Source organism: Babylonia areolata, chromosome 29, assembly GCF_041734735.1.
Source record: "Babylonia areolata isolate BAREFJ2019XMU chromosome 29, ASM4173473v1, whole genome shotgun sequence".
Lineage (NCBI taxonomy): Eukaryota > Metazoa > Mollusca > Gastropoda > Neogastropoda > Buccinidae > Babylonia > Babylonia areolata.
The window spans coordinates 3,083,600-3,106,099 of NC_134904.1; the positions used below are offsets into that span (position 1 = coordinate 3,083,600).

Consider the following 22,500-nt stretch of genomic DNA (forward strand, 5'->3'; position numbering starts at 1 on the left):
TGGACTCCCGTGCAACTGAGGCCACAAAAAACCACAGTCCAACCAATGTCAATACTCACAGTTCCTCAGTCAGCATGTCAGCTTCCGTCTGCGACCTCTGCATTATCTCCTCCTGCTTCTCCTCCGTCTGCCGTCGCAGGCGATCCATCTGCCAGACAAGGGGAGATCATCAGTCCTGGCCATGCAGTTCATGTCACACTGTATCCAACAGCTGACAGATGATGTGACATCTTATGCTAACAACAGTGCCTCAAACATATGCATATATGCATAAACAAAAACTGAACAAAACAGTGGGAAAGACTACAACTTGGGATTCTCTCTTGAGGGCACATAAGACCGTATGGCTGTGTCTGGAGTGGCACTGTTTTCATCTGTCAGCGGGCATGGGCGGTTTGGTCTGTGGGGTGTGCTCAGCAGCTGGAGGGTGGGTTCTGCAGTCATGAAATACTGGCTGGTACACCCATGGGGATACTTCTTTTAAGGCTGTCGTGAGTTGCATCCTGTGGTCTCTTTTGCCTCTGTTCGGGAGCAGTTATGTCCCTTGAATTCTTAATGGAGTGTCCTGTGCGTGTCTGCATCCATCATGAACACAGCGCAGGCCTCCAAGGGTGGTGCAGGATTGTTCCAAGGGTGGGTGGAGACAGTGCTTCTCTGGGTCCTCCCCAGCACCTACGGGTGTTTCTCTTTCTTCACAAACAAAAACTGAACAAAACCCAGTTACCGTGGCAAAGCGGTAAGCAGACAGATAACTGTGAGGACGTGGGTTCAAGCCCCATCAGACGTAGGTTATTTTTTTCAACACATGGCTCGTTTTGTCTGGTGTTTGATTGCGACAGAAGAACTTTTTTCTTTTTTTTTTTAAATTTTGTGTGTGTGTGTGTGTTTCATGATTTTTTTCTTTCCTTTTCTTCTTTTTTTGTGTGGAATGGCTGTGAACAGTGAAATAATGGTGTGTTTTGATTGTGTTTTGATTTCTTTTCTTTTTTTTTTGCTCAGTTTCGCTTCTTTAGCTTTATTCCCTCTTTAGGGCGAGGGCTGGATGTAAAAAAAACATGTTACTTGCTTATCTATTACCATCAATAATAAAGATCTTGTCCTGTCTCTTGTCTTGTCTTGATATGGGCTAAAATGTGAAGACTGGGACTACACAGTCGAGGATCATCCTCTTCACGGGTGTGTCTTGGGGTGTGTTGCTTGAATTTCCCGACCAACACTGCATGTGTCTGTATCTCTCAGCCTGTCTGACAACAGAATACATTCTGAGAGTTCAGCCTTGTCAGGTAGTCCCAAACCTACTGGGCCCCCCATAGCAGAATCTTCTTCACCCCCATCATCAATCATTATCATTGAAAAACAGAAAACAAAACGTCCCAAATTCTGAGGGCACCAACAAACAGGCAAACAAAAACAAGGACACACAATACACAACAAAAATAATAAGATGGCAACCATAGTGACGATGAAGAAGATAACCAAAAATTGGCAACTATCATGACAATAAACATGATCATGAAAATGACGTGGATGGTGGCAACAATGCAACCGATGGAAAACAATAGTTCAGATAATATAGTAAGGCAAAGGGAGAGAGAGAGAGAGAGAGAGAGAGAGAGAGAGAGAGAGAGAGAGAAAGAGACAGAATGATCAAACAACAAAGAAAGTAGCACAAATGCTTGGTAAGAAGGACAAAAACACATGACTCCCAGACAACAACAATGACAAAGTTTCAGTTTCAAGGAGATGTCAGAGTGTGTGGGCTGATCCATAAACACCAAACTGAATCTGCTTAAAAAAAGAAAGAAAAAGAAAAAGAAAAAAAAAAGAAAGGAAAAGGAGGAAATGCCTGACCAATACACAGACCCAACGCGCTGGTCACAGCCTTGACAGCTTACCCCAGGTTTGTTTGAAACATTAACATAAAATGAAACAGTACGTATAGTATATTGAACAAACAAGTAAACAAAGCCAACACAGACAATGAATAAGAACAATGAAGACAAAGCCAACACAGACAATGGATAAGAACAGCGAAGACAAAGCCAACACAGACAATGAATAAGAACAATGACAACAAAGCCAACACGGACAATGAATAAGAACAATGAAGACAAAGCCAACACAGACAATGAATAAGAACAATGAAGACAAAGCCAACACAGACAATGAATAAGAACAATGAAGACAAAGCCAACACGGACAATGACAACAAAGCCAGTACTGATGTCAGCAAAGAAGGACCCCCCAGGCCCCCCACTCACACCCCACCCCACCCCCTCACTCACCTCTTTCTGCATCTCCTCCAGCTGGATGTCCCGTTTCTGCATCTCAGCCTGCAGGGTGACCCACTGTTCCTGCACCCGGTCTCTGTCTGCCGCCACCCTCTCCCTGTCCCCCCTCACCTCCTCACGCTGCCTCTCCACCTGTCACACACACCACAGGCATGTCACCACCACCAACACACACCCCCACACACCCCTCCTCATGCTGCCTCTCCACCTGTCACACACACCACAGCCATGTCACTACCATCAACACCCCCCCCCACACACACACACACACCCTCCTCACACTGCCTCTCCACCTGTCACACACACCACAGCCATGTCACCACCACCAACACCCCCACACACACACACACGCCCCCTCTCCTCATGCTGCCTCTCCACCTGTCACACACACCACAGCCATGTCACCACCACCAACACCCCCACACACACACACACGCCCCCTCTCCTCATGCTGCCTCTCCACCTGTCACACACACCACAGCCATGTCACCACCACCAACACCCCCCCAACCCCCTCCCTCTTCACGCTGCCTCTCCACCTGTCACACACACCACAGCCATGTCACCACCACCAACACCCCCACCCCCCCCTCCTCACGCTGCCTCTCCACCTGTCACACACACCACAGCCATGTCACTACCACCAACACCCCCACGCCCCCCTCCTCACGCTGCCTCTCCACCTGTCACACACACCACAGCCATGTCACTACCATCAACACCCCCCCCCCCCCCCACACACACACACACACCCTCCTCACACTGCCTCTCCACCTGTCACACACACCACAGCCATGTCACCACCACCAACACCCCCCCAAACCCCCCTCCTCACACTGCCTCTCCACCTGTCACACACACCACAGCCATGTCACCACCCCCAACCCCCCCACCCCCACACCCCCTCCTGAGTTCCAGTTTCTCAAGAAGGTGTCAATGCGTTAGGACAAATCCATGTAATGATGTGTGCACGACAGTCACAGTCGTGGTGTCATTGCATTTGGACAAATCCATGTAATGATGTGTGTATGACAGTCACAGTCGTGGTGTCAATGTGTTAAGACAAATCCATGTAATGATGTATGTATGACAGTCACAGTCGTGGTGTCAATGCGTTAGGACAAATCCACATAATGATGTATGTATGACAGTCACAGTCGTGGTGTCAATGCGTTAAGACAAATCCACGTAATGATGTGTGTATGACAGTCACTCATGTCCGACTGTGACCATCAGAACAGCGGAGGAGGTAACTCAACTGCAGTCCTGACTATCTGGGCTAGAATTTGATTATAGTGGAGAGTGTCTTGCCCAAGTTATATCCCCACTCTCTCGGCCGAGAGGTTCTTAGGACAGTCCCCAAGGCTGCAGCACTAAGAGCCAGTGCAATCTTGCCTCCTCGTTTGAGAGTCACCGTCCTTCACAAAAGACGAAGCTGTAAATCCATGTGCAAAACACCACATCTGCCTGACCAGCAGCATAACTCAGCAACCCAGTCAGGCTTTGAGTCCATCCCAACATTTTTGTGTACCTATCACAGTGGATTTCTTCTACAGAATTTCGCCACCAGAGGAAAATGCCTTTTGTTGCCGTGGGTTCTTTTACAGTGTGCCATGTGAATGCTGCACATGCGACCTGCGTCTACCCTCTTCCTTATTTCTTTTTTTTTAAAGCACACGCAAGGAAAAAACAACTACATATACACAGACAACAGATAAGTCACAGGATAGTCCATACACCAGAATCAATGTAAATCTTCAGCATGCACACATACACACACACACAACCCACAACCCCCTCCCCCCACCCCACCCCCCACCCCAATACAAAACCAACAACAGCAGCTCACCTCCTGCTTGGCAAGGACGAGTTGCTCCTTCTCTGCCTGCAGGTCCTCCAGCTGTTCCTGGAGGTGTGAGCACCGCTGGTCCAACTGCTGCCTCCCCTCCGTCAGCCGCCCCACCTCCCCCTCCACCCGGGCCAGCTCCGTCCTCGTCACCTGGTGCTCCTCCTCCACCCGCCGGGCCACCTTCTCCGCCTTCTCCTTCTCAAACTGTTGACAGGGAAACACGGGTACGCACAGCCTGGGTTAATGATGATGATGATACGGACACTTAAATAGCGCTTGTTCTCGGTAAAACACCAAGCTCTGAGCGTATCACAAACAGGGAGACATTTGCACAGCAGGCTGCCTGCCTGGGTAGAGCCGACTGACAGCTTCCATTTGGTGCTCATCATTCGTTTCCTGGGACATTCAATCAGGTTTCAATCACACACAAATATAACACATGCTGACGCGTAACATTTTACATGTATGACCATTTTGTTTATTTACCCCACCGTGTGGGCAGCCATACTCCATTTTAGGGGGTGTGCATGCTGGGTATGTTCTTGTTTCCATAACCCACCAAACGCTGGCATGGATTACAGGATTTTTAACATGCGTATTTGATCTTCTGTGTGTGAAAATACACGAAGGGGGTTCAGGCACTAGCAGGTTTGCACCTGGGAGACTGAAAAAATCTACACCCATTATCCTGCTGGCGCCATAACTGAAATTCGAACCTGGGACCCTCAGATTGAAAGTCCAGTGCTTCAACCACTCGGTTATTGCACCTTTTAGAAAGACAGATTGTAATGATAATAATGCTAAGCATTTTTCATCCTCCTCAAACTGTGATGGGAAACACAGGCATGTACAGTCTTGGATAATGATGTTGATAGTGATAATGGTATCAGTGATAAATGACGATAATAATTTTTAGCATTCTTCATCCTTCTCTGCCTTCTCCTCAAACTGTGATGGGAAACACAGGACTGTATACAGCCTGGGATAATGATGGTGATAAGGATGATGATATAATGACAAGCCGAATATTGATAAGTCCAGGAAGAATCTTTTTTTCTTCCTTTATTTCAATACTTTTTTTTAGGCAAATTCTTGTATCTCCTTGCATGTTTTCAACGCATCTTCCTCATGTGTACGTGTATGTATGGAAAGGATCACTCATTTTCGTATGTACATAATTTACAGTCACCTAACCCTGCTTGGACAGTATAAAACTGTTAATCTGTATGATGCTGCCTTTATCAGTATCATATGTGTGTGTGTGTGTGTGTGTGTGTGTGTGTGTGTGTGTGTGTGTGTGTATGTGTGTGTGTGAGAGAGAGAGAGAGAGACAAAGAGAGAGAGAGAGTTTTCAATTCAACCCTTTATGTGTTGTGAGAGATAGAGGAGGGTGGTAAGAAAGAGCGCGAGTGTGTATGTGTGTGCATGCATATATACTGCTTTCAAAACAACTGTGTTTTTTTTCAGTTCACCTCTGTGTGTGTGTGTGTGTGTGTGTGTGAGAGAGAGAGAGAGAGAGAGAGAGAGAGAGAGAGAGAGAGAACACTGAACACAAAAATGTTTAACACCCCGCCATCCTACCCACCCACCCACTGACCAACCCACCTCACACATCCACTCTTTCAACACCCTCCCCCCCACACACACACCTCACACACCCACTCTTTCAACACCCCCCCCCCCAAACCACCCCTCTCCCCACACATCCACCCATCTCACACACTCACTCTTTCAACACCCTCCTCCCCCCACACACACACTCACCTCACACATCCACTCTTTCAACACCTCCCCCACCACACACACACCTCACACACCCACTCTTTCAACACCCCCACCCCCCCAACCACCCCTCTCCCCACACACCCACCCATCTCACACACCCACTCTTTCAACACCTGGCCTCCCCCCGACACCCACCCACCCACCTTCAGGGTCTCCAGCTCCAGTGACACCCTGTCCAGCCGGTCCCTGTGCTCCTGTGCCTGTGCCTGCTGCCTGTCTGCCTCCTGCTGTTGGGCGGCCGCCCTCTCCCTCAGCTGCTCCACCTCCACCTCCCTCCGCCCCCTCTCCTCCCTCACCTCCCTCTCCGCGTCCTCTGTCGCCTTGGCCAGCCTGCTGCGCGCCTTCTCTAACTCTACTTGCTGCAAAGAATAGAACAGAACAGAATAGAATAGAATGGAGACGGGCGCCATAGCCGAATGGTTAAAGCGTTGGACTTTCGATCTGAGGGTCCCGGGTTCGAATCACGGTGGCGGCGCCTGGTGGGTAAAGGGTGGAGATTTTTACAATCTCCCAGGTCAACATATGTGCAGACCTGCCAGTGCCTGAACCCCCTTCGTGTGTATACGCAAGCATAATACGCACGTTAAAGATCCTGTAATCCATGTCAGCGTTCAGTGGGTTATGGAAACAAGAACATACCCAGCATGCACACCCCCGAAAGTGGAGCATGGCTGCCTACATGGCGGGGTAAAAACGGTCATACACGTAAAAAGCCCACTCGCGTATATACGAGTGAACGTGGGAGTTGAAGCCCACAAACGCCGAAGATGAAGAAGAAGAAGAATAGAATGGAGTAGAATAGGATAGAACAGAACGGAATGGAAAAGAGGAAAATAGAATACAATGGAACAGAATGTCTTTATTACCAGGCGCATGAGGGTCACAAGGAATATAGGGATGTGGTGTTGGGGGTAGAGTACATCAAGGGTACAAACATGAATCAGGAATCATCATAGGAAAACAAAAATAGAGCGGGATTAAAAAAAAAAAATCTTTTATACACGCATATATAAGTAAGTTCAAGTACATGCACATGATCACACAAATACATGTGAGCACACAGGATCAAATCCCACTAGTCATTCGGTAGTCATTTTGGAGAGACTGCACAGCAATGTCCTGTGTGTAGCATACACTTACTGCAAGTAAAAGAACCCACATCCAACAAAAGGGCTGTCGCTGGCAAAATTACGCAGAAAAATCCACTTTGATAGGGATACAAATATACATGCAGTGCAGGAACAAAAAAGTTGGTGCTCTCACTATAGCGACACACTCTCCCTGGGGAGAGAAACCTGAATTTTATGCAGAAAAACTTGTTTAGACAAAAAAGTCATACAATAGAATACAGTACCCTGTTCTGATATAACAGAATCATTGACATTGCACCCCCCCTCCCTCTCCCCCCAACTGACCATATCCTCCAAATGTGTGTGGAATTCAGTCGACCCTCCCATATATGCAGGATGGGCGCTGTATAAGAATCAAGAATAAAAAGCATTTAAAAAAAAAAAAATTTTTTTAATCTGGTTTGATCTGACCCCCACACCTAACCGTGTCCCTGACCGCGTCCCTCCACTGACCATGTCCTCCAGTTGGCTGTGGGCGGCGTTCAGTTGATCCTCCCATGTATGTACAAGCTCCTCCTTCTCTCTCGTCTGTACACGCAGCTGCTCCTCCAGCGACTCCCTAAGCCTTGCTGTTTGCTGAGAAGAGCTCAACAAGTCGCTTTGTAGCTCCTCGAGCTTTCTGCAAGACCAACACCAAGGTAAAACACTGACTGTAAAGAAAGTCTGAACTTTTAATCTACACAGCCCTATTCTTCTTCGTCTTCTTCTTTTCCCAAGCTGCCCCAGCTTTTCGCATTAACAAACACCACCTAACAAACACACTGAACGTACAGTCAGAAGCTTTATGTTAACAACCCTTTTAATCGTCATCTTCTTCTCCCTTAATTCTGTGAATCCACACAGAACACAACCTTCTGAAGTGTACAGAGGAAAAATGAGAGAGAGGCGGAAAAGCAGTAATGCGCGCGCACACACACACACACACACACACACTCACGCACTCACTCACACACACACTCCCTCTCTCTCTCTCTCTCACACACACACACACTGTGACCAACAGAAACATGACATAGACATAGGGGAAGGATTTTTTTTTTTTTTTTTTTTTTTTTTTAATTGAAGAGATCATGACAGCACTCCAAGATCCACACACTCCCCTACCTCTTCCCAGTCTACATTTTCTATAAATTCCATTTCACATGTATTTACACAGTTTGTCTTTCATCTTTCTGAATTCAAGAGTTACACATGCACATGAAAAGACAGGTGTGTAAGTGCTTTGATTTGTCTCTGCACAAGATTCAGCGCTAAATATACAATTATTGTTATCATTACCATTGTTGTTGTTATTGTTATTATTACTATTATCAATATTGTTATCATTGTTGTTGTTATCATACATTGAGGGTACATGACAGAAACTGTCGACAGGCAAACACAAACATCTCAAAAGACGAGGAAGACAAAGTGGTCGGGAAGGGGGTGAAGAGAAGAAGAAGAAGAAGAGAAGAAGAGAAGAAGAAGAGAAGAGAAGAAGAAGAGAAGAGAAGAGAAGAAGAAGAAGAAGAGAACAGGAAAAAGAAGAGAAGAAAAGAGAAGAAGAAGAAGAAGAGAAGAGAAGAGAAGAAGAGAAGAGAAGAAGAAGAGAAGAGAAGAGAAGAAGAAGAAGAGGAGAACAGAAGAGAAGAAAAGAAGAAGAAGAGGAGAAGAAGAGAACAGAAGAGAAGAAGAAGAAGAGAGGAGAAGAAATCAAGAGAAGAAAAGAAAGACCAGACTGGTACAGATACCCCCCCCCCAACCCCCCACTCCACAACCCCCCCCCCCCCCCCAAAAAAACAACAACAACAACAACCAGACACATTAACTCCTTAACTGCTGCTGTTGAGCATGCTTGTCAGCGAAAGTGCTGTCACCTCACGGAGACATGACAGAGATTACAGGTCAGATTTTCAGTCGCCTTCCTCCATCTGGATTTCATCCTCTTGGGATTGCAATGTTTATGTTGAAGTAAAATCAGTTACACCATTGAAAGGTACACAAAAAGTAATAACTGCACTTCAGGCTCCAATACACTGATCTCAGGTCACCAAGTTTCAGCAGTCAAAGGGTTAAATACGACCAAGTTGGACAGTGGAAAGGGACAGACAGAAGAAAGATCTTTGCAGAACGCCGGGCAAACTGGAGTCCTTGGTCAATGTGTGTTGACAAGGACAGAAAAGACAACAACAGAACATCACAAAATTGTCTATCACAAAAAATCAACAACTACATATACATATCACCAAACTGATTCCACTTAAAGAAATTAAAAAATAAACAGCACTCATTTAACTATAATCATAAAAAGGTATAATTAAATTAAAAAAGAAAATAATGTAAAGAAGAATTCTTTTTTTTTTAAACAAAACAACAGAACCTCAAATCTGCAGGTAACCGGTTTCTTTCACACTGGTTCATTTCAAATCATTTAACTCTTTAACCCATGATAGTTTGACATGTTCACACATACATCTGTCCTGTCACTCCTATTCCACCGTTAAATTTTGAATTACTGAATAACGTACCCATTTGAACTGTTCACTTGGTATCAAGTATCTATGAACAAACCAGTCATATGCACCAATCTGCTCTAAAATAAACCATTCACACTTTTTATGGGAAAATGTCTGCTCTAATGCAAACAAATTATCACCAAGATTTACCTTGAAGAGGAATCCTCAATGTTTTAAGGCAGTGTCTGCACTAACTGAAATCATCTCAACTGAACATAATTTCTGGCACTAATCTATTTTCACAGAAACCACCCACAACACTGGAAGTCACTAGCACTAATGTGCACAAACACAAAACATCCTTACAGTAGGAAAATTTCTTCACTGAAACAATTAAAAAAAAAAAAAAAAAAAAAGAACCATAAAGTGTGGCTCTTAGGAAATCACCAAACATATAAACTGCACACACAAACAGCTGAGAAAGTAAACAAAATATTGAAAAACACACATCACAAGGACATATCCTTTACCTAACTCTGAAATCTTTATTTCTTACAAGAAAGAAAAATAGACATACATACTTTGTGTGGATACTTTTTTTATGATAATTAAATCCTCATATTTTCATTCTCTAAAGCAGAAAGAAAATAGTCCTTCCTTTTCTTCACCCACTCATTTCTAGGAGCAGGCTGTCACATCTACAACCTTCCCCCCTGCTATTCATGCAGCTACATTCTGTATCTAGACAGGACAAGAATTCAAAGCTATGCATGTCTACAGTATCTATTGTAGAAGGTTGGCCAGCTTTACCGTGGTGGCAAGCAACATCGTAACTTAACCGCAAACTCTTAAGCGTCCATCAAAAAACAACAAAAATACATGAACAGTACTGAACAACTGTCCTTTGGTAACTCTGCTGCTGACCCCCTTGTCTTGTTAGTTCCAGAGTGTGAAGCGCAGTCACCTCAGTGTTTACAAGCCAATGTAACTCCACCACCTGGCTTCCTTCTTCAACATCCTCTTTCTTTTGATCCTCCTCCTCCTCTTTCTGTTGATCATCTTTCTATTATTTCTGCTGACCATCATCGCCATCATCCTCTTTCTGTTGATCACCATCTTTCTCCTCTTTCTGTTGATCATCTTCTTCCTTCTCTTCCTGTTGATCATCTGATTCTTTCTATTGATAGCATCTTTCTCCTCTTTCTGTTGACATCATCTTTCTCCTTCTCTTTCTATTGATAGCATCTTTCTCCTCTCCCTGTTGATCATCTTATTCTTTCTGTTGATCATCTTTCTCCTTACACACTCTATATTTTGATTATCATCATCATCATCATCAGTTTCCTCCTCTTTCTTTTGACTATCATCCTCTTTCATTGACTATCATCCTTCTGTATCTTTAGATCATCATCATCATTTTTTTGACGACCACCACCAACATCATATTCTCACTTTCATCAACATAGTCTCCAATCAATGTGTGTCTCACTTCATTTTCAAGACAAGAATGCTGATGAAAGCCACACCATACCACACACACACAGAGACATAAAAAAGTAAACCAGCACAATGAGATAAACCACAAAGAAACAATCCAATCAGAATCTACAGCTTACTCACCAATTCCATTTACACAACAAACAGTAAATGTGTACAAAACACTGTCAAGTTCAACAGAAGCCAAAGCAAACCATTTGACATTAAAACTGAATTTTGAAACAGATCATACAAACACAAAACCAGGAGAAAGAAAGAAAGAATAAAGAAACAGCAAGTGGACCAATATAAACAGGGTAATTTAAAACAAATATATCAGTAACACAGCGTTTACAAGCAAAGAGAAAAGCTTAACCGCATTCAACCTTCATGCGACGGCAAAACAGGTGAGAAAGGCAGCAGTCTCTTTACCATGCACAGGTTTACAGAAATGAGCAGGGGCAGAGATCCCACCACAAAGATCCAAGTCACAGAAGCCCCAGAAACGAGTAAACCTCTGAACTAAATCATCTTAATCATTCTCCTTCGTCAAGCTCACTTCAAAGGCTAGGATTTCTGAGACTGTCTCCATTTCATCAGAGACAATAATGCTGCTTCAAAGAACAATCTCAAGCTTTATAAGGAAATGACCTGGTGACCGAAATGGCCTTCCAGCCAACGTATTTTTAAATTCTATGTCTTACAGTCCAAACTGTATAGCCATCATTTGGAAACTTGTATCTCTGTATGGATGGGGAAAAAAGGGGGTTAAAGTTCCCACTGCCTTTTATGGCCATGACGGCAGTGAATTCATATCCACTGTGTCTAGGGCTTGGCACAGGAAGGCGGGGCCCAATCCTCTCCTTCTGGCACTCTGACCCTCTCCAGCCAAAGTCAGGCTCCCATTTCCTCCTGGATGGAGCGAGGAGAATCAGAGCAAAGTGCCTTTCCCCCAAGGACACAATACACTGCCGAAAACTTTCCAGTTGATGTGTGACTGTACCTGTATCTGTCAAGAGAGAGAGAGAGAGAGAGAGAGAGAGTATGTGTGTGTGTGTGTGAAGGGAGTGTTTATGTGTAGGGGAGGGGGGCAGGGTGCATGGGAGAGAGAGAGAGAGAGAGAGAGAGAGAGAGTGTGTGTGTGTGTGTGAAGGGAGTGTTTATGTGTAGGGGAGGGGGGCAGGGTGCATGGGAGAGAGAGAGAGAGAGAGAGAGAGAGAGTGTGTGTGTGTGTGTGTGTGTGTGTGTGTGTGTGTGAAGGGAGTGTTTATGTGTAGGGGAGGGGGGCAGGGTGCATGGGAGAGAGAGAGAGAGAGAGAGAGAGAGAGTGTGTGTGTGTGTGTGTGTGTGAAGGGAGTGTTTATGTGTAGGGGAGGGGGGCAGGTTGCATGGGCAAGAGAGAGAGAGAGAGAGAGAGAGAGAGAGAGAGTGTGTGTGTGTGTGTGTGTGAAGGGAGTGTTTATGTGTAGGGGAGGGGGGCAGGTTGCATGGGCAAGAGAGAGAGAGAGAGAGAGAGAGAGAGAGAGAGTGTGTGTGTGTGTGTGTGTGTGTGTGAAGGGAGTGTTTATGTGTAGGGGAGGGGGGCAGGGTGCATGAGAGAGAGAAAGAGTGAGAGTGTGTGTGTGTGTGTGTGTGTGTGTGTGTGTTTGTGTGAAGGGAGTGTTTATGTGTAGGGGAGGGGGGCAGGGTGCATGGGGGAGAGAAAGAGTGAGTGTGTGTGTGTGTGTGTGTGTGTGTGTGAAGGGAGTGTTTATGTGTAGGGGAGGGGGGCAGGGTGCATGGGGGAGAGAGAGAGAGAGAGAGAGAGAGAGTGTGTGTGTGTGTGTGTGTGTGAAGGGAGTGTTTAAGTGTAGGGGAGGGGGGCAGGTTGCATGAGAGAGAGAGGGAGAGAGAGAGAGAGTGTGTGTGTGTGTGTGTGTGTGTGTGTGTGAAGGGAGAGTTTATGTGTAAGGAAGGGGGGCAGGGTGCATGATGTGTGTGTGTGTGAAGGGAGAGTTTATGTGTAAGGAAGGGGGGCAGGGTGCATGATGTGTGTGTGTGTGTGAAGGGAGAGTTTATGTGTAAGGAAGGGGTGCAGGGTGCATGATGTGTGTGTGTGTGTGAAGGGAGAGTTTATGTGTAAGGAAGGGGGGCAGGGTGCATGATGTGTGTGTGTGTGTGTGAAGGGAGAGTTTATGTGTAAGGAAGGGGGGCAGGGTGCATGATGTGTGTGTATGTGTGAAGGGAGAGTTTATGTGTAAGGAAGGGGGCAGGGTGCATGATGTGTGTGTATGTGTGAAGGGAGAGTTTATGTGTAAGGAAGGGGTGCAGGGTGCATGATGTGTGTGTGAAGGGAGAGTTTATGTGTAAGGAAGGGGGGCAGGGTGCATGATGTGTGTGTGTGTGTGAAGGGAGAGTTTATGTGTAAGGAAGGGGTGCAGGGTGCATGATGTGTGTGTGTGTGAAGGGAGAGTTTATGTGTAAGGAAGGGGGGCAGGGTGCATGATGTGTGTGTGTGTGAAGGGAGTGTTTATGTGTAGGGAATGGGGACAGGGTGCATGAGAGAGAGAGTGTGTGTGTGTGTGGTGTGTGGAGGAGGGTATGGAAAGTAAGATGAGCATTCGTCTCCCAGTGTCCTGTCCTGGTTATCCCCCTTGGCCATATCAACCAGAGTGTGTGTCAATATTAACCCTGATTGCAACTAAAAAAAGAAATAAAAAGTTAATTAGTTCCAAGCAAACAAACCACACCCAAACTTAAAAACAAAAGCTATCCAAAGCTAAACAAAACCAGTAACCACCACAACAAAAAAACCCAACAAAACACCCATGTTGGAAAGAAAAACAACCTACATTTTTCACTACACAAAAACATAACACAAACACCATGCAAGTGAATACAGCATTCGGCTCAGTAGTTCTGGGAGGAATACACACACATGCATATTATTCAAAAACAATTATTAGAAATTAAAAGACAGATAAATGAAAAAAAAAAACAATAACCAAAGCCACTTGACAAAACATGCTTCCATACCAGATTAAACAAAGTGTGAGACCGTGTAAAAGTAAACAAACAGATTAAAAGTGCAGATACACCAAGGCAGCAACAAAAACCACCACCACCACCACCACCACAACAACAACAACAAAACCAGGTGTGTAAGTTGAAAAAAACAACAACAAAAGGTAATGCAAGTTAGACAGGCATTGAAGCACACACACACACACACGCAGGCAGGCAGGCATATACAGTCCAGGCAGTTCCCCACAACTAACCTAGTCTTGTCAGCCAGTTGGAGGTTCAAGGCAGAGAGCTGGTTAGAACTATCGCCTGAGTTTTTCATCAGTTCCGCTACTTGTTGCTCCTGCAGAGCGTCAAGGTGGCGTTCAGTCAGGCTTGCACAGGAGTGGCCCACACACTCACACAGACACACGCACACACTCTCTCACACTCCACAGTCACACACACACACACCACACTCCACACACACACACACACGCCACACTCCACACACACAAGCTGCCCACATTCACACACACACACACGCACACTCCACAGACACACACAATGACCACTGCAGGAAACAGCTAATGAATGGGGGCAATGCGCTGTGCCGTCAGATGAGCCTCTAATGTGAGAATGAGGATATGCACTGAAACGGGAGGCTTGTAGGGTACCGTTTATCACTTCACTCACATGATGAAGTTGGTGGGTGGTTTTTGAGTGCGTTATATATATATATATATATATATATATATATATATATATTATTTGATTTATTTTTATATAGTTTTCTTCAAAGGTAGATATTTCAATTTTTTTTTAAAAAGGTAGATTGTTGTTCTCTGTGACAACAGATTTTTCTTGAGTGTGTGGGTATGTGGATCAATACAAGCAATCAGAAAGGGAAAAGTGTGCCAATTCTTTGTGTGTTGATTCTTTGATTCAATGACTTTGAGTGATAGCAGACACATGTTTTCTGTGTGTGTGTGCATGTAATCATGTGTCTTCTTTTTCTTTAGTTTAACGTTTTTCCACACGGGATCATGCATGTGCGTGCATGTGAGTGTGTGCACATTTAGAGTCCACATCCACGTTTGTATCTGTCAATGAAGAAATAAATTTTTGATGAAAATCTGTAAAAAGCAAATACACCCTGGCATTGCCTGATAAACATACCGCACAAGCCTCCACTTTCAACCAGGACTAAATTAGATGATTACGATCAAAAACGAAAACAAAACAAAGCATCTACTGCAAGGCTAGCAAAACACACACAGCAACCATGGATGATCAACGATGGGGGGATGAGAGACCAAGACCACACAAGCCACACAATGAGTTGATCAATCAGTCACATAAAACATGAGCCATTCAACCAATCAGCCCCCATGAAGACAGCCGTATGCCGCTCACTCTCTGCCAATGCACAACACAGGGTCACACATCTGACTGGTGGTGACAGGCAATGTCCTGACCAGCAGCTTTACTTTTACTGTCTCACTATGTCCGTTCTTCTTTCCATCTGCTGCCTTAAGCTTTATTTAACTTCCATGTTTACCTTTACCTGAAAGTGAACTTTTTTTAACAAGCCATGTAAGCAGCCATACACCGTTTTCGTGGCTGTGCATGAAGAGGATTAAAGCACCAGCAGATCTGCCGATATGCTGAGCTGGGAGATGAGAACAATCCCCACCCTTTATTAACCCACCAGGCACCGATGTCAAGACCAAACCCAGGACCGTCAGGCTGAAAGTGCATTGCTTTAACCCCTCAGCTGTTGCACCCACCACACTCTGTGTTATACAATCATTTCCACTCATCCCCTTCGTCCACTTCCTCACTGAATGGTGACTGTTGTTATACAATCATTTCCACTCATCCCCTTCGTCCACTTCCTCACTGAATGGTGACTGTTGTTATACAATCATTTCCACTCATCCCCTTCGTCCACTTCTTCACTGAATGGTGACTGTTGTTATACAATCATTTCCACTCGTCCCCTTCGTCCACTTCCTCACTGAATGGTGACTGTTGTTATACAATCATTTCCACTCATCCCCTTCGTCCACTTCCTCACTGAATGGTGACTGTTGTTATACAATCATTTCCACTCATCCCCTTCGTCCACTTCCTCACTGAATGGTGACTGTTGTTATACAATCATTTCCACTCATCCCCTTCGTCCACTTCCTCACTGAATGGTGACTGTTGTTATACAATCATTTCCACTCATCCCCTTCGTCCACTTCCTCACTGAATGGTGACTGTTGTTATACAATCATTTCCACTCATCCCCTTCGTCCACTTCTTCACTGAATGGTGACTGTTGTTATACAATCATTTCCACTCATCCCCTTCGTCCACTTCCTCACTGAATGGTGACTGTTGTTATGCAATCATTTCCACTCATCCCCTTCGTCCACTTCCTCACTGAATGGTGACTGTTGTTATGCAATCATTTCCACTCATCCCCTTCGTCCACTTCCTCACTGAATGGTGACTGTTGTTATACAATCATTTCCACTCATCCCCTTCGTCCACTTCCTCACTGAATGGTGACTGTTGTTATACAATCATTTCCACCCGTCCCCTTCGTCCACTTCCTCACTGAATGGTGACTGTTGTTATACAATCATTTCCACTCATCCCCTTCGTCCACTTCCTCACTGAATGGTGACTGTTGTTATACAATCATTTCCACTCATCCCCTTCGTCCACTTCCTCACTGAATGGTGACTGTTGTTATACAATCATTTCCACTCATCCCCTTCGTCCACTTCCTCACTGAATGGTGACTGTTGTTATACAATCATTTCCACTCATCCCCTTCGTCCACTTCCTCACTGAATGGTGACTGTTGTTATACAATCATTTCCACTCATCCCCTTCGTCCACTTCCTCACTGAATGGTGACTGTTGTTATACAATCATTTCCACTCATCCCCTTCGTCCACTTCCTCACTGAATGGTGACTGTTCTTATACAATCATTTCCACTCATCCCCTTCGTCCACTTCCTCACTGAATGGTGACTGTTGTTATACAATCATTTCCACTCATCCCCTTCGTCCACTTCCTCACTGAATGGTGACTGTTGGGTGTCTGGACTGCTCATCATGTTCAAAGTTTCTATCGTCTTTGTTTTCTTCTTCCTGCCAGTCTCAAGGCATGTGCAATGGAAACTAACAGCTACTGGTGAGAAGTGAAAGAAATTACAGAAACTTCAAAAAATTCTTTCCGTGTTTTACATGGTCTATTACTGTTTTAAACTTTTTTTTTATGTTTTGCACTCAGTGTTCCTGTTCTCCTCCTTGTGCTAGTGAAACACAAAGTTCTCCTCCTTCACAGCTAGTGAAACACAAAGTTCTCCTCCTTCACAGCTAGTGAAACACAAAGTTCTCCTCCTTCACAGCTAGTGAAACACAAAGTTCTCCTCCTTCACAGCTAGTGAAACACAAAGTTCTCCTCCTTCACTGCTAGTGAAACACAAAGTTCTCATCCCTCACTGCTAGTGAAACACAAAGTTCTCATCCCTCACTGCTAGTGAAACACAAAGTTCTCATCCTTCACAGCTAGTGAAACACAAAAGTTCTCATCCTTCACAGCTAGTGAAACACAAAGTTCTCCTCCTTCACTGCTAGTGAAACACAAAGTTCTCCTCCTTCACAGCTAGTGAAACACAAAGTTCTCATCCCTCACTGCTAGTGAAACACAAAGTTCTCATCCTTCACAGCTAGTGAAACACAAAGTTCTCATCCCTCACTGCTAGTGAAACACAAAGTTTGAATGCACGGCAAGACAGCGAAGATACCCGTCCCTTTTGTGTTTCTTGAAATCTCCATGCTCGATAAAATGACAATGTAGCAACGTAGGGGTTAGCCCTGCAGCAGTGGGACCTGGCTGCCTCCACCAGTCAGACAGGAGGGATAAAGGGATAATGACAGATGGCAGTGATGGCAGCCACACACACACACACACAGTGGGCGGTCAGTTTGGGTCGGTCTCCAGGGCCCCCTGGTGGTGATGTGTATCAGCAGACTACAGGTTAGCCACACTCACGCCTACATGAAGGTGGGCACAATGACAGCCATGTTACACTTGCCTACATGAATAGATGAGCACGGTGACAGCGATTTTACTCTCACATACATGGATACATGAACAGAGTGACAGCGATTTTACTCTCACTTAAACAGATACATGAGCAAAGTGACAGTGGTTTTACTCTCAACAACATGAACAGACAGGTACTTTACACTCATGAACATGACCAAAGTGTCATTTTTGCACTCAAAAACAAAGTGACAGTGATTTTAGACAAATGAACATGAACACATGAACAAAGTGATACCAAATTTATGACACAAACATATGAACAGATTCATAAAATGAGAGCAGTTTCTAAACTCCCATAATCAGAGCAATCGTAAACACACAAGTGAGTGTGCTGTCAACAATCTTAAATCAATACTAGCCAAAACACAGCGGAACACAAGCAAAACACACACATCATGTTGCTCTAGAGAAACACAGAAACTGATGAACGAACAAGCTGACAAAACAACTGCAGCCTCGTGCACAGATATATGAAAACACGGACCCAAAAAATTTGATTCTAACTTGGAAGATGCTTCATTCATTACCCTGGAAACGGCAAACAGCACTCATCACATGAACAAGACGACTTCCACAAAGGCTCACTTTCATCCTCAGCAAAACGTTCACAAGGTTCTGAAAGAACTGGACAGCTGGCTAAGAGAGTGGGGGGTCACACGAGGCCTCTGACAACATCCAACAGCAGAACACACAACAGTGTAGAACACAATGCCCAAGAGATGGCGGTCAGGAAGCCTTGGATTCAGACGAACATTTCTTCCACTTACTAACACTACAAGTCACATCACCTGTGTACGTCTTTTTATTTGTTCTCCGACAACAAAATGCAGCAGCCTTCGATCTCCCTGTCGTTTTATTTTATGCCCCATGTTCAATAGAGCAAAGATATGTTCAATAAAATTCTTTTTAAAAAAACTTAGAGCTGTTTAACCCCTTGACTGCTGGTGATGATTGAGCTTGTCAGTGAACGGTTGTCCTCCCCTCACTAACATAAACACAGATCAGGGGTGGGCTGCATAAGCAAACTTAGCAGCGCTGTTTGCTTATTGTTAAGAACGTTCCTAACTCCAACGTAAATTCCATATACTTGAGAACAGTCTTAACTCTGAGCAGACTTAGCGCTGCAAAGATCGCCTCATGTAACCCGGCCCGGGATGTCAGTCACCATTCTTCAATTGGCTTTCTTCTTCCTCCAGGGACCGTATCACTTTCAGTCAGCTTCTTCTTCTTCAAGTTCTTCTTCTTCTTCGTTGTTCGTGGGCTGCAACTCCCACTTCATCCGTATACATGTACACGAGCAGGATTTTACGTACATGACCATGTGCATGCTGAGTATGTTCTTGTTTCCATAACCCACCAAACGCTGACATGGATTACCGGATCTTTAATGTGCGTATTTGATATTCTGCTTGCGCATACACACAAAGGGGGTTTAGGCACAAGCAGGTCTGCACAAATGTTGACCCGAGAGATCAGAAAAATCTCCACCCTTCACCCACCAGGCGCCTTTACCGAGATTTGAAACCAGCACCCTCAGATTGAAAGTCCAAGGCTTTAACCACTCTGCTACTGCGCCCGTCGAGCAACTTTCGATCAGCAAAATCAATGACACCACCGTATGGTACACACAAAGAAATGACAGTGCTTCAAACTCAAGGCACACTGATCTCATTTCACCAACGTTCAGCAGTCAAGGGGTTAACATCAGTCTGCATCAACAACATTTCCTGAACTTTATGCTTTCCTCAGTTCTAGACAGTGAGTCCTTGTTTTTATGACTTTCTATCACTTTGCTGGTTTTACCCATTCATCAGAGAACAATTCAGGATTGCTGCACTTATTTTGTGTGTGGGGAGGGGGCAGGGGGGATGTTGTTAGCAAGGGAAGTGCTCATGATACACACCAACATACACACATCCATACAACGACAGTTTCTACAACGACAACAACACTCAGACCGTCAATGCCATGTGCTCCAGTGTGACAGTGCGAAGGTGGACAAGTGACTGATGACATCTGACAATGGTTCATTGCACAGGGTTTTAAACACGCTGCTTCATGCCACGTCCACACACACACATACATACGCTCACAACATATGTACACGCACGCATGCTCACTCACAAACACATACACGCAGGCATGCACTCAACATGCGCACACACACTCTCTCTCTCTCTCACTTACACTTCATCAGACAAGGCAGAATAGTGTAAAATGCATAAAACATACACACACTATGAACACACACACTTACTGAGACAAACACATACACACACATACACCGACACATACAAACACACTCAGACAAACACACACACTCACACATACAAACCCGCATATACATGTAGACGCACACACTAATAAACAGATAAAAGTACAAGAGAAAGCTCCAAAACATAAAATGTAACTGCAGTTGACCTAACATTCTGACATATTTAAAAAACACAAACAGAAGAAGACACAGAAGAGTGAAAAAGACAGACAGGACAGAGATAAAAAAAAAAAGAAAAAAAAAGAACAAAACACATGCATCAGAAGTAACTATTTTCATTCTGAACAAAGAACGAATGAGACAGCCCGGAGAGAAGGGAGAACACTCTTACCAGCTTATTGCGATCGTCCACCAGCTCAGTATTCTTCTCCTGGCTGGCAGTGAGTTGTCGCTGAAGGTCTGCAAGTGACAGCCAATCACATTGTGTTTATTTATAGCCAAGCTGACCAGTCAGTATACTACAGACTTCCACACTATGCCCTTTAAAAAAAAAATTTTAAAAAATTCCACACACTTCCAAACTATGCCCTTTATTAAACTTCCACACACTTCCACACTATGCCCCCCTTTTTTTTAATTTCCACAAACTTCCACACTATGCGCTTTATTAAACTTTCACAAACTTCCATGGTGCCCTTAATAAAACTTCCATGCTAAGCCCCTTTCCAAACTTCCACACATTGCCCCTTATCAAACTTCCATACCCATCTGAAGAACTGATAACAGTATGAACACTAACCACCTGCTGATTTGTACAGATTCAATGGGAATATCTTTCTCACAAAAAGGGCTGGCATCTCATTCTCAAGATGGTGAAGCCCCCTTCAGTCTGAATCATGTTCAAACAACGCCTTTTCACCACTCCAAAAATAAATTCAGGCAGTTCAGAACACAGTTCTAAAAACAAACCAAAAAAAAAAAAAGAAAAAACAGCAAAAACACTTTAGCTTTAAAGTGACTGTCCTTCAGAATGTGCTAAAAGGATGATGCCTTTTCACACAAATTGAAGTGTTTAAAGCATTTAAAGTCATAACAATAATTTCACACACACACACACACACACACACAAACACATACAGAGTATATACAAACATCTTCCGAAATGCTGCGGAATATTGTACAGTTTCCATGCCTACCAGAAGACTCTGACTTGGCAGAGCGCAGTTCCTCATTGGTGATAGAGTGTTGGTTTTCCAATGTCTGCAGTCTGCTGGTCAAACCTACACACACACACACACACACACACATACACACACACACACACACACACACACACACACACACACACACACACACACCACAGGAAACAGAGTCTTTCATTATCAATAACAAACTCAGGATTGTTGATGAATTAGACTTATATCCATAAAATAGTCAGAAAATCAACACTCATTTGTATGTAAAAGATTCTAAGCTAAAAGGTGGGACTGAATATTATTAAAACCAATTAAGAAGTAAAAAACAAAACAAAAACAAAAAAACATCAAACAAATATATGTACCACGTCTGTCACAATGCTGTATTCAAAACAAAGTTTCATTAATTTTTTCTTCTTTTTTTTCTTCTTCTTTTTTCTTTCCTTGTTTCCATGGGGACAGGAACAAACATGATATTTTCCAAATGGAGGGAATCTTATTTTGGGTAAAAAAAAAAAAAATATATATATATATATATATATATAATAATAGATATATATGATAGATAAAACTGTTGCATGTAACCAAACACAGTGAGACAGCAAACTGAACAGAATGGGCGAGGTCCAAGTGCCTTGGGTTCCTTACCATCCACAGACTCCTGTAGTTTCTTGCAGCGGTTGTTGCTGGCAGCCAGCTCCTCTGTCTGCAACAAGTGACAGGGAATTGTAGGACGTCAGTGAGCATTAAACAACAGAGGTTACAGGTCTCATAGCCTTGTATGGCCATCAGGACAGAAAGCTCACATTCAGTGTGTGCAGGGCAGATAATCATTATTTCCTCCTTTATTTCCCCCCCAGATATTAAACTTTCTTCATGGGGATATAGTCAACCTTTTCATTGGTGACAAAACTGCATGCACATCTGCTTAAACCGAGCAGATGACTGGCATCTGATTGCTTGCAAAACAAGTCTTTTTTTAACGTTACTTGTTCAGAAATAAAGTGTATAGACATGACAACT

General features: G+C 44.2%; 1 protein-coding gene across 7 annotated transcripts in view; it reads right to left on the reverse strand.

Moving 5' to 3' along the window:
• LOC143302338 (uncharacterized) overlaps positions 1-22,500 on the reverse strand; it is a 114,341-nt gene that overhangs the window by 27,325 nt on the left and 64,516 nt on the right. For all 7 annotated transcript variants that reach the window (XM_076616962.1, XM_076616963.1, XM_076616964.1 and 4 more), the window contains 9 exons: positions 22,126-22,183; positions 21,478-21,561; positions 20,673-20,740; positions 14,224-14,312; positions 7,509-7,674; positions 6,069-6,284; positions 4,141-4,344; positions 2,286-2,423; positions 60-148 (listed from right to left, as the gene is read on the reverse strand). In XM_076616962.1, the coding sequence (XP_076473077.1) occupies positions 60-148; positions 2,286-2,423; positions 4,141-4,344; positions 6,069-6,284; positions 7,509-7,674; positions 14,224-14,312; positions 20,673-20,740; positions 21,478-21,561; positions 22,126-22,183 (1,112 nt within the window). The remainder of the gene's footprint in view (positions 1-59; positions 149-2,285; positions 2,424-4,140; positions 4,345-6,068; positions 6,285-7,508; positions 7,675-14,223; positions 14,313-20,672; positions 20,741-21,477; positions 21,562-22,125; positions 22,184-22,500) is intronic.